The following is a 12,139-nucleotide window of genomic DNA, read 5'->3' on the forward strand; positions in this document are numbered from 1 at the left end:
TGATGCCGCCGGTGGCGATCTGGGCCTCGAGCAGGCGGATGCCGTGGCTCTTCACGATCAGCCCCTGGTTCATGGCTTCGAACAGGGACATGGGGGCTTTGGTGTAGGGGTCGGTGTAGCCCGTCACGGCTCTCTCCGCGCAGAGCAGCTTCTCGAAGATCTCCCCTCCGATCAGACCCTCCTTCAGCGCCTCCTCCACGGAAAACTTCTGGTTTTTCTCGGGGTCGATGATGTAGCCGGTGGCCGCCTGCGCCTCCAGCAGCACCAGGGCGGTGCCTGGCCTCAGGATGCCCTTCCACATGGCCTGGTAGATGCTCATCTTCTCGTTGCTGGGCTGTATGAGGACCCCTGCTATGAAATTGCTGCCCTCGAGGTACCTGCGGACAGACTCCATTTCGGTGACCTCTTTGACTGTTTTCTTCCCCTGGTTGAGCTCATCGAGGGTCTTTTTGTCTATGAGCTGGGACTCGAAGAGGTCACTGGCAGACACTCTTTTCCGCAGGCCCTTGAATGCAAACTTCTTGCCCTGTGCCTCAGTCTCTTGGATGATCGTGGTGATGATCGTCGTGATTTCCTGCAGCACTTCGGCCTTCTCATCTTTGTACCTTTGCACCAGCTCCCTTCTCTTGCTGTCTGAGAAGTATTCGGAGTTGAGGAGGTCCCAGACGGACACCGTCTGCCCCTTGAACCGCCCCACGTTGACGCAGACGGTCACGGATTTCAGCACTTCCATGGTCTGCTCGTCCACGCAGAACATGGAGTTTTCCGACAGCGGGAGGAGCCACAGCCCCGACTCGGGCTCGCGGATGCACCGCTCCTTCAGCTGCTGGTAGGTCACGTTCTCCTTGGTGTTGGGGTCGAAAAACACCTTGGTGGTGTCGTTCAGCTGGGACAGGGTCTGGTTCATGCCCTCGTCGTAGAAGCCGTACCTGCACGCGGCCTGGAGCGGCAGGTGGAGGTGGTGGACGGGATCCACCACCCCTCCCGTGGCCAGCTGGGCCTCCAGCAGGGGAACGGCCTCTCCCAGCGGGACCAGCTCCTTCCTGAGCGCTTGGCACAGGGAGATGGGGCTCCCCGAGTAGGGATCCGTGTACCCCGTCACGGCCCTCTCGGCCAGGAGGAGTTTCTCAGTGAGCTCCTCGCCCACGACGGCCGCTCTCACGGCGTCCCTCACGCTGAGCCTCCGGTTCGTGGCGGGGTCAGTCAGGTATCCCGTGGCTGCCTGAGCCTCCAGCAGCCTCAGAGCGGCCCCGGGGAGGAGGAGGTTGTTTTTCATGGCGTCGTAGAAGCTCATTTTTTGTTTGGACGCCTCTACGAAGACGCCGGCGATGCTGCCCGTGCCCTGCAAGTACCTCTTCACGCTCTCCATCGCAGCCACCTCCTCGGGGGTTCTTATGCCCTGAGCCAGCTCTTCAAACGTCTTCTCAGAAATGATGCCCGTGTCCAGCAGCCAGACCACGGGGACGCTGCCCCGCAGGCCCTCCAGGGAGATCTGGGTCCGGGCTTTCATCTCCATGTCCCCCACGAGCCCGAGCACGAGAGCCACCAGCTGCTGCAGTGACAGCTCCTCGCAGCGGAACCTCTCCACAAAGTTGCTCCTCTGCTCCTCGGTGAAATACCCCGAGTGGATGAGCTCCCAGAGGGAAACCCCTTTCTCCTCCACCACGGTTTCCTTGAAAATCCGTTGGATTTGCTCGTCGGTGTAGGCAGGGGCGGCTGCCTGGGGCAGAGGCAGCAAGTGGAAGCCGGAGACGTCGTCCCTCTGGCAGTGCTGGATCAGCTCGGCGTAGGTCACGGACTCTTTGCTGTCCGGGAGGCAGAAGGCTCTGTGCTCCTCGCTGGGCTCGGAGAGGGCCTTGCTGGTGTCCTCATCCAGGCACCCTCGCTGCTGGGCCGACTCCAGGGGGATGTGGTGGCCACACGCCGGGTCGATGATGCCCCCCGTGGCCATCTGCACCTCCATGAGCTGCATGGCCTGCTTGTCCGTGATCAGGCCCTTCTTCATCGCCTGGAAGAGGGGGATCTTCTTGCCCGTGAAGGGGTCTTTGTACCCCGTCACGGCCCCTTCCGCGTGCTGCAGCTTCTCGTGGACGTCCGGGCCGATGACCCCCTCCCTGACGGCCTCGTCCACGCGGAGCTTCTGGTTGTTCACGGGGTCGATGATGAAGCCCGTGGCGGCCTGGGCCTCCAGCAGGGGCAGGGCTACCCCCGGCACCACGATGTTCTGCTTCATGGCCTCGTAAATGCTCATCCTCTGGTTGGACGGCTGGAGCACAATCCCCCCGATGCTGCCCGAGCCGTAGAGGTACTTCCTGACCGAGTCCATGTGCAGGACTTGCTCTGGGGTGACGGATCCCTCCAGCACCTCCTCGAACAGGGCCCTGTCGATGACGCCCGTCTCCATCAGGTGGTAAGCGCTGACGCTGCCTCGCATGGCCGGGAACTTGATGGGGGCCCACTTCTTCATCTCCTCCTCCAGCATCAGCCGGATCTGCTCCAGGCTGAGCTTCCTCAGCTGGAAGTGGTTGAAAATCTCCCGGCGCCGCCCCTCGCTGAAGTACTCGGAGTTCAGCAGGTCCCACACGGAGACCCTCTCCCCCCGCAGGCGCCCGAACCTGACGGGCAGCCAGGAGCCCCTGAACACCTGCCTGGTGGCCTCGTCGACGAACTGCCTCTTCCTGCTGTTCAGGGGCAGGAGGCAGAGCCCGGTGGAGGGCTCGGTGATGCACTTCTCCTTCAGCTGCAGGTAGGTCAGGTTCTCGTGGGTGTTGGGGTCGAAGAAGCCCTTGGTGTCGTCGCTGGGGTCGGACAGGATCAAGTTCATCTTCTTGTCGAAGTAGCCGCGTTTGTAGGCCACCTCCACGGGGATGCGGTGGCTGTGCACGGGGTCGATGATGCCGCCGGTGGCGATCTGGGCCTCGAGCAGGCGGATGCCGTGGTCCCTGACGATCAGCTCCTTCTGCATGGCCTGGAAGAGGGAGATCTTGCTCCCCGAGTAGGGGTCCCTGTAGCCGGTGACCGATTTCTCCGCAGCCAGCAGCTTGTCGTAGACATCCGGGCCGATGACGTTCGCCCGCAGGGCCTCGTCCACGGAGTACCTTTTGTTGGCCGTGGGGTCGATGACGAACCCCGTGGCAGCCTGTGCCTCTAGGAGGATCAGAGACGTCCCCGGCCTCAGGAGTCCTTTCCTCTTTGCCTGGTAGATGCTGATCTTCTCCTGGGAGTCGGGGAGCAGCAGCCCAGCGATGCTCCCCGTGCCCTGCAGGTACTTCCTGACCGTGTCCATGCCCACGACCTCTTTGGCCGACGTTTCGCCCTCCTTGAGCCTCTTAAACAGGTCTTTGTTGATGATTTCCGAGCTCAGGAGCTGGTCAGCCGTCACCTGGTCCCTCAGGCCCTCGAAGGTGACGTTGGCAGTGGCAGCCGTTTCCTCCACGGTGGCTCTGACGGCCTCACCCAGTCCTTGCGTGGAGAGTGTTCCCGACAGGAACTGCTGGGCCAGAGCAGCTCTTCGCTCGCCCGGGACGTGGTCGGAGAAGAGGAGTTTCCAGAGAGACACCGACTTGCCCTTGAACTTCCCCACAGAAATGGGCACCCGTGTGTTTTCCAGAGCCACTTGGGCCCTGTGGTCAAAGAAAAGGGGGGTTCCCTGGGATCCTTCACCGCTGTCCCCACCCAGAGGCAGCAGCAGGAGCCCCGTGCCGGGGTCGGTGACGCAGCGCTGGAGCAGCTCCAAATAACTCAGCTTTTCCTTGGAAACGGGGTCGAAGAACCCTTTCATGTGGTCGGGAGGGCTGGAGAGGAGCTGCCTGGTGGCCTCATCCAGGTACCCCCACTCGCAGGCCGTCTCTGTGGGGACACGGAGGTGCCTGCCCGGAGCAATCACACCCCCCGTGGCCATCTGAGCCTCCAGGAGGCAGAGGCCGTGGTCCCTGGGGACAAATCCCTTCCTGACGGCTTGGAACAGGGAGAGCATCTCCCCAGTGGAGGGGTCTCTGTACCCAGTGATGGTTTTCTCGGCTGAAGACAGTTTCTCATAAAGCTCCGGGCCGATAAAACCGACCCTGACGGCCTCGTCCACTGAGTAGGTTTTGTTCTTCAGGGGGTCTGTCAGGCTGCCGGTGGAGGCCTGGACTTGCAGGAGCATCAGAGCAGCACCAGGCACGAGGAGATGCTCTCTCAGCGCCTGGTAAAGGCTCCTCTGCTCCCCGGAAGGCAGGACAACCCCGGCCACGCTCCTGGTCCCACGCAGGAACTGCTGGACCACGTCGTTCTCTGCCAACTCCTGCGCAGAGACCGTCCCCTCCTCCAGGCCTCGGAACACGTCGTGGCTGATGATGCCGGAGTCCCGCAGGTCCCTGCTGCTCACCCTCCCTCCCAGCCCCGGGAACGTGATTTGCAGGGGCAGGAGGAGGAAGCCCGAGGCCGGATCCACAACGCACCTCTTCCTGAGCTCCGAGTAGGTGACCTTCTCCGCAGTGCTGGGATCCAGGAACACCCTGCTGTCCTCCTGGCTGGGGTCAGAGAGGTGCCGGCTCATCTCTTCATCCAAAAATCCCCTCTCACAGGCCACATCCGCGGGCAGCCGAGCGCCGGTGGCCGGGTCGATGACACCCCCGGTTGCCATCTGTGCCTGGAGCAGGCGGGTGCCCTGCTCCCTCCCCACCAGCTCCTTCTGCATTGCCTGGTACAGGGGGATTTTCTCCTCCGTGTAGGGGTCCAGGAAGCCCGTGGCAGCCCTCTCTGCCGCCAGCAGCCTCTCCTTCAGCTCCAGCCCCACCAGCCCCAGGCGCACGGCGTCCGCCACCGAGACGCGCCGGCGCGTCGCCGGGTCGGCGACGGAGCCCGTGGCCGCCTGGGCCTCCAGGAGGCTGAGGGCCGGATCCAGGCTCAGCAGGTGCTCTCTGGTGGCCTCATAAAAGCTCATTATCTTCTTTGAAGCCTCTACATACACGCCAGCGATGCTGCCAGCCGCCTCCGAGGGCTCCCCGGGAGCATCCGGCCCCGCCGCGGCCCCGCCGGCCGCTTTGGGTTGTTTGTGTGGCATCGCCTCCTGGCACGAGTGGCTTTTCCCTGGCGTGCCTTCCCCGGGAAAGCTGGGGACAGCGTGGCCGTTCACTGCTGGCTTGCTCTCCATCCTCCCGCTGCTGGCCTTCCACAGGACTCTGGAGAGAGGGGGGAGAACGGGAAGCGCCAGTGAGAAACCGACTTCTTTACGCTTTGCGTGTCAAATATAGGGAAATCAGAAGCATAAACACACACCCCCCCCCAGGCAGGAGGAGGCGACAGCCAAAGGCTGAGCACGTCTGAACCTGATGTGCCATCCCGAGGGATCTGGGCAAGGCCAAAGAGTCGGTGGAGGAGAAGCTCCACGTGCCCCAGCTGTGGGCACTGGCACCCAGAAACCCCCCTTTTCCTGGGCTGATCCCACAGCGTGGGCAGCAGGGGAGGGGGGGATTCTGCCCCTCTGCCCCGCTGAGATGAGACCCCACCTGCAGAGCTGCCTCCAGCCCTGGGGCCCCAACATAAGAAGGGTGTGGAGCTGCTGGAGAGAGTCCAGAGGAGGCCCCGGAGATGCTCCCAGGGCTGGAGCCCCTCTGCTCTGGAGCCAGGCTGGGAGAGCTGGGGGGTTCACCTGGAGAAGAGAAGGATCCAGGGAGAGCTGAGAGCCCCTTGCAGGGCCTAAAGGGGCTCCAGGAGAGCTGGAGAGGGACTGGGGACAAGGGATGGAGGGACAGGACAAGGGGGAATGGCTTCCCACTGCCAGAGGGAAGGGTTGGATGGGATATTGGGAAGGAATTCTTCCCTGGGAGGGTGGGGAGGCCCTGGCACAGGAGAAGCTGTGGCTGCCCCATGCCTGGAAGTGTCCAAGGCCAGGTTGGATGGGGCTTGGAGCAACCTGGGCTAGTGGAAGGTGTCCCTGCCCATGACAGGATGGGACTGGATGGGCTTTAAGGTCCCTTCCCACCCAAACCATTCCATGATTCTGTGATTCCGGGAGTCCCGACATGCAGGTCCGTGTGCTCCCACCGCGGCTGCCGCACGAACCCGCCTCTCCTTCTGCTGGTCCCTCCTTCCCACACTCCCCAGGCGGTGCAAGGAGGGCAGAGGCTCCGCCTCAGCGAGCAGCGGACACCGGGCAAAGAGTCTCCGGGGCCGCCTCGGGGTGAGGCAACATCTAACCCAAACCTGCCCTCCCGTTTGCAAAGCTCCGGCAGGTCTGAGGGCACTCGTGGCCCAGCGTGGGCGTGCCGAGCTCCGGGAGCTGTGGTCAGCTGTGGTCAGCTGTGGTCAGCTGTGGTCAGCCGCAGCCTCCAGGCTGTGTCTGCGGCACAGGGTGCGGGAGGAGCCTCCCTGCCCGCAGCCTCCCACGGAACGGCGCCTGTGCCAGCACCCATCGGTCCCGGGCAGGAGCCTGTGGAGCTGGATCATATTTGAGGAGCGAGGGGAAAGGTCCCGCTGTGCCGGGGCAGCACCGATGGTTATTCCCCCGTGAGTGCCGTCCCCTAAGGCAGAACCACAGCACCAGTGCCGGGTTGGAGCGGCCCTAGAGGGGCAGGCGAGGCCACGGGGCGAGCACGGAGCGCTGCAGCAGATGGAGGAGACCCGCTTGCCCGAGCTCCTGCAGCCGAGTCCACTTCTGGAACCCGGCTGCGAGGACACAGCCAGGGCAGGGCTGTCCCAGGGCAGTCACCGCACAGAGCCCCAGAGGGAGCCGGTGTCACACGGACCCTCCCGCAGAGGTCACACTGAGCGGGGACAGTGCGGACCAGCTGTATCTCACCGTCCGGAGCTCACAGGACCAGCTGTATCTCACCGTCCGGAGCTCACAGACCCACGTCCTCCCCGGCCCCACCAGTGTAAACACCAGGGAGCGAAGAGCAGTGACGGTGCCGGCGGGTGCTGTACCCGGGTCCCTGCTCACCCCAGGACCAGCCTCTCCAACGGGGGCTCGGTGCGCCCGGCTCCGTCCCCGCGTGTCTCTCCAGCTCATCCCACGCCCTCCGGCCACGCCAGCACCTTTTCCTCGCGAGGGCTCCTGTGTCCCAGCCGCGCTCCGGGCTCGCTGCCCGGCCCGGGGAAAGGTCCCAACAGGAGCCGGCTCCCTCCCTCCGCCCGGTGATGTCAGCGCGGCTCGGATCTGCCCAGGCAATGCTGTTTGTGTTTGCAGGATCGGGATCGCGCCCGGCTCCTGCGCCAAGAGGCGGGGACGGCGGCCGGGGGGGCCCCGGGGCTGCGCCTGCCTCCGGGAAAAACGAGGAGAGGGGGGGAGGACTCGGGGGTCTCTCCTTGGTGGGGAAGGGGCGAGGGGCCCAGCCGCTGGCCGAGAGCTGGAGGAGCCGCTCTGTCCTGAGCTCTGGGGTGGGAGCGAGGGGGTTCCCCCACCCCTCTGTCCCTCCTCTGGGTGCACACAGTGACGGGCATCCCTGTGCCACACACCCCCAAAACACACGTCGGGCTGGCAGCACCTCGGCACCGGCTCTGCCCGCCCCGGTCCTGGGGCCGGAACGCTGCCCCACAACCCTTTCCGGACAGAGAGATGCCGGGTTGGGTGGCACAGGCTGTGCTGCGCTGGGGAGGAGCTGGGCTCAGCCCCGCCGTGCCGTGGGCACAGCCGTGGGCAGCAGTGGCGAGGCTCCGGTGTCTGGAGAGCCCCAGGCAGGTCCCCTCATGTCCCAGAGCTGAGACGGCCACGGACACCAGCACTGGTGTGGCTCCGGTGTCTGGAGAGCCCCAGGCAGGTCCCCACGTGTCCCAAAGCCAAGTCACACCAGCACCGGTGTGGCTCCGGTGTCTGGAGAGCCCCAGGCAGGTCCCCGCATGTCCCAGAGCCAAGCTGGCGACTGGCACCGGAGCGCAGACGGAATTTGGGCACTGCCTCCCGTAACTGCGGCAGCTTGAAAACCCAACTCCCGCCGGGGCTGGGGGCCCGAGGATGGAGGTGTTGCCCCCACCCTTCCCCGGGCGGGGAGAGGCGGTGGGTGCGCGGCGGGGGAAGGACTCTGCTCCCTTTCGTCAGAAGGCGTCAGCCCCACGGAAACTTTGAGTAACCGACTCTGCCCGCGACGGCGCGGAGATTCCTGGCAGAGGTGTTGGCACCTGCCGCCCTCCCCGGGGCCACGGTCTCTCTCCCCGACGCGGGCGCCTCTCCCTGGCACCCGCAACCGCTGCTTTCGCTCCTGGCAGCGCCGGGGAACGCGGATCCCGCGCACCCACCGCCAGCCCCCGCCGTCCCTGTGCACCCACCGCCACCCGCGTCCCTCCCCAGGGCCCCCGGCAGCGCCTCTGCCCCGCGTCCCGTGGCAAAACCCGCACCTCCGCACCCGCGGGGAGCACCCGCAGGCCGGGAGAGGCTGCCGGGGGGCCCTGGGCAGGGACCGGGAAAAGGGACAGGTTTTACTGGCGGAGGGGACACGGTGTCAGGGAGAGGGTGGCGGAGGAGGTGTCTGAGGGGCAGGGACAGGTAGAGCGCTGGGAGGGGCTGGGACTCGGGATGGGAGCCTGGCGGGGCCGGGGGGAGTCCGTGGGGTGGTCTCCGGGGGGACAGGCGGAGGCCGGGGGTGTTTCAGGGGAGGGAGAGCGGTGGAGAAGTTTTCTGGGGCAGTGACAAAGGGTGATGGAGACAGGGAGCGTGGCTGGGCCACTCTGGGGGGCCCTGCTCTGAGCGGGCTGGGGGTAGCCCAGCACCCTTTCCCGGGAACGCTGCCTGCCGGGCTGCCTCGGCTCAGGGACCACAATTTCGGGGTCCCCCAATGGCCGGGGACAGACCCTGCCCGGTGCCAGGAGCGGGGCTGCAGTGGGATGGGGTCACATCCTGCCCGCGGGGACAACTCCATGCACCACGCACCCACCTCACCGGGTACTGTGGAACGGCGCTGCCAGACCCCGCCTGCCCCTTCCTTGGCACCCGCCGAGCCCCTCTGTGCCATCGGGACCCCGAGGCATCCCGGGCTGTTCCCGGGAGCCGTCCCCTTCGGGCAGCCAACACCTCCCGTCCCGCTCCCGGGAAGTGCCGGGGTCAGGAACCACCACCCTCCCGCTGTTGCCCCAGGAGGGGTGGCAGTGCCCGGGGTGCCACAAGCGCCGTGCGGCTGCCGCCCCACGCCCACGGTCCCGCCCCGGCTCCCGGCTCAGCCCCGCCGGACCGGCGGGCGGGCGGGAGCGGTGCCGCATTCCGCACATACCGGGGAGCGGGCGAGGGCCTCCTCCGGCCCCTGCTGCCCCCCCGGCACGGCCCGCAGTGCCCGGCCGGGCCCCCTCTCCACCCCACCGCTCCCACCTGCGCTCGGTGATGGCAGAACGGGCTCACCTGGCAGGTGCCCGCGGTCCCGCTGCTCCGCCGCTGCTTCCTGCCCGGGACCAGAGCACGTTTAAAACCTTGCCCTTCCCCGCCCCTGGGGATGACACACCGGCCCAGCCCTGCCAGAAACTCGCGGGGCCAGCCCTCCCCACGGCTCCTTGGGGGTGCTGGAGTCCCCCCTCGCGGGGGTTCACCCATCCCAAAACTGGCTGCAGTGTGGGAGGTGGCCCCGTCCCGGCGGGCTGTGCCCTCTGCGGAGGAGTTGAGGGCAAGGGACAGAGAGACCTCCCTCCCCCGGGGCCAGCGCTGCCCTGGTCCCCAGCAGCCCCTCATCCTTCTCCCCACCACACCCCAAACCCTCCCCTGCACCAGCAGTGCCCCTGCACCTTGTCCTGGCTGCAGCTGCAGGGCTGACAGACCCCACTGCGGGCCTGACCCCATTACCACGGTTGGGGTGGAGAGGGGGACCCTTCCCTGCTCCCCCCCAGCCCTGTCCACACCCCTGGATGTGTACGTGCAGCCTGAATCGCCCGAAACGTGCCCAAACCATCCCGTTGCCACCTGAGTCACCCAAACACCCCTTGCCCTGCCCCTGTCACCAGCCCCACGCCCTCTCCCCAGACCCCGCCGGCGGGTCCACACCCCGCTCCTGCTCCCCCCCGAGCACGCCCTCCCCTCTCCCCGCTGCCACCGGGGCCCAAAAGAGCACCAGGCACCTCGGGGGGGGGGGGGGGGGGGGGGGGGCTTTGAGCCCCCCAGGGCAGGGGGGGGGTCACTCGGCAGCCCCCTCCGGTGCCACCCTGTGGGGTGAGGTGCTGCGGGAGGGATGCGGCGCTTGGGCAAGATGTTTGTGGTGCGTGGGAGTGTGTTGTCTGGAGAGGTGCCGGTTTCCAGGCACGGGCCCGGCCGGGCGAGCCCGTGGTGTGGCACCGAGCCCTGGTACCCACGGTGGGTGCAGCCAGCCCCACTGCAGCGCTGGTTCCCCCCCCCCCCCGCGCGGCGCCGCATTCCCATGGGAATGGCGCTGCCAAACGCCCGGACAGGAACCCCCTTCTGCGCCTGTTTCTCCAGCAGCGCTGAGCCAGCGCTCCGGGAGGGCAGAGGGACCCTCAGGAGGGTCACCCAGAGCTGTGGGGCCAAGACAGGGGCTGCCCTGCACGATGTCCCAGACTCACGGGGCGACGTCCATACAGGGGCAACACCAGTGAGAGGGGCAGGGGCTGCTGCATCTGCCACTGTACCCATGGAGAGGTGGCTGCATCCCAGAAACCAGCGCAGGTTTCCGACGGCTTCCCAGGCATCGGGAGAGGTGTCGCTCCCAGGAGGTGCCAAGGAGCCTTAATCCATCAGCAAACAGGGATAAGAGTTTGTCATCACCGCAGAGGGCTCGGCGCCGGCACGATGGAACGGTGCTGGCACTGCGGAGCTTCCCACTGCCGAGGCTCCAAGGTGCCAACCCACTCACCCTCTGATGGGGTGGGGGCCAGCAGAGCCTCCCTACAGCCTCCCCGGGACCCTGTGACCTGCTCTGGGAGCCAGGAGAGCCCCAGGGCTGCAGCAGGACCGGGCACGGGCAAGGCCAGTGGGGCATCACCACCCCACCGGGCTGCAGGGACAGGCAAGGACGGGACCTCGGGTCTCTGTCTGGGCAGCACAGCTGAGCACACAGCCACCAGTGCACTGTCCTGGGCCGTGCTGGGCCGTGCTGGGCCATACTGGGCTGTGCTGGGTCACGGTGGGCGTTCCTGCACCTTGCTGGGCGATACTGGGCTATAATGAGCCGTGCTGGGCTGTACTGGGCCGTACTGTGCTGAGCTCTGCCGCGCTCCTGCTGCCAGCACGGAGCGGCTGCTGCTGCTGCCCGGGGCGCCGGGAAGGGGCCCTGGTTGTAAATGAGCCGTGAAAAGCAGCTGCGATTCCAGCGGATCCGACCGAACCACGCGCGGCTTCATCAAAGCTCCTCCTCGGCTGCCGACGAGGAGGACGGGGAGCGACCGGCCCGGGCACCTCTCCCCTGCCCTGGGCACCTCTCCCCTGCCCTGGGCACCTCTCCCCTGCCCGTGGGCGGCTCCGGGAGCCTCCGTGACACCCCTGCTCTGCCGCTGAGGAGCCAAAGGCCGCGGGGATGTTGGTCCCGGGGAAGGGGGAGCCCGGAGGTGCCGGGCTGTGGTCACTCACTGACCAAAGCCCGCGATGGGGAATTGGTGCCCGACCAAGCCGGGTGTCAGGGGTGCACGGCCAGAGCCGCCGCCGTGCCCGGCCCCCCGCCCGGGGGCTGCGGGGAAGGCGCTGGGTCTGAGTGACGGGGCTCGGGCCGAGCGGGCAGAGCCGGTGACGGGTCCTGGCGGTGACCACTGCAACCCCCGCCAACTGTGCGGCCGCTGGCAGGGCTCCCACCCACAGGGACATCCCATCCAAACCCCCGGTGCTCACCCACACTGCCCGGCATCACCGGGCAGCGCGGGTCCCCCCTGCACCACGTCCGTCTGTCCCAGTCTGGTCCCACGGACAGCCCGAGGGCCAGGGGCACGGGGCACAGCCCCCCCGGCTCTGGAGGATCTGGCGGAGGGGCTCAGCACAGCTCTGGGGTGGCAGCGGCAGCACGAGGAGGGCGAGCCAGCTTCGGGCACAGGACGCCACACTCCCCATCCCTGCGGGCGGACGCTGGGGAAGGGGCGAGGCACAGCGGGAGCGCGGCACGAAGCCGGGGCCGGGGCCAGCGCTGAGCTCAGCGCCGGGAGGGGCCTGCCAGGGCTCTGCTGCCCGGGATCTGCCAGGGTTCTGCTGCCCAGGATCTGCCAGGGCTCTGCTGCCCGGGATCTGCCAGGGCTCTGCTGC

The 12,139-nt window shown here is 67.0% G+C and overlaps 1 protein-coding gene across 1 annotated transcript in view; it reads right to left on the minus strand.

The window, feature by feature from the left end:
* Positions 1-6: 6 nt before the first annotated feature.
* EPPK1 (epiplakin 1) overlaps positions 7-12,139 on the minus strand; it is a gene marked incomplete at its 3' end in the record, with an annotated part of 13,616 nt that continues 1,483 nt past the window's right edge. The window contains exons 2-5 of the mRNA XM_027703455.1: positions 9,186-9,350; positions 8,248-8,367; positions 7,454-7,524; positions 7-5,165 (exon numbers count right to left, since the gene is read on the minus strand). Coding sequence (XP_027559256.1) covers positions 7-5,165; positions 7,454-7,524; positions 8,248-8,367; positions 9,186-9,350 — 5,515 coding nt within the window. The remainder of the gene's footprint in view (positions 5,166-7,453; positions 7,525-8,247; positions 8,368-9,185; positions 9,351-12,139) is intronic.

Source organism: Neopelma chrysocephalum, unplaced genomic scaffold, assembly GCF_003984885.1.
Source record: "Neopelma chrysocephalum unplaced genomic scaffold, ASM398488v2 Primary Assembly neopelma1_228, whole genome shotgun sequence".
In the NCBI taxonomy this organism is placed as follows: Eukaryota; Metazoa; Chordata; class Aves; order Passeriformes; family Pipridae; genus Neopelma; species Neopelma chrysocephalum.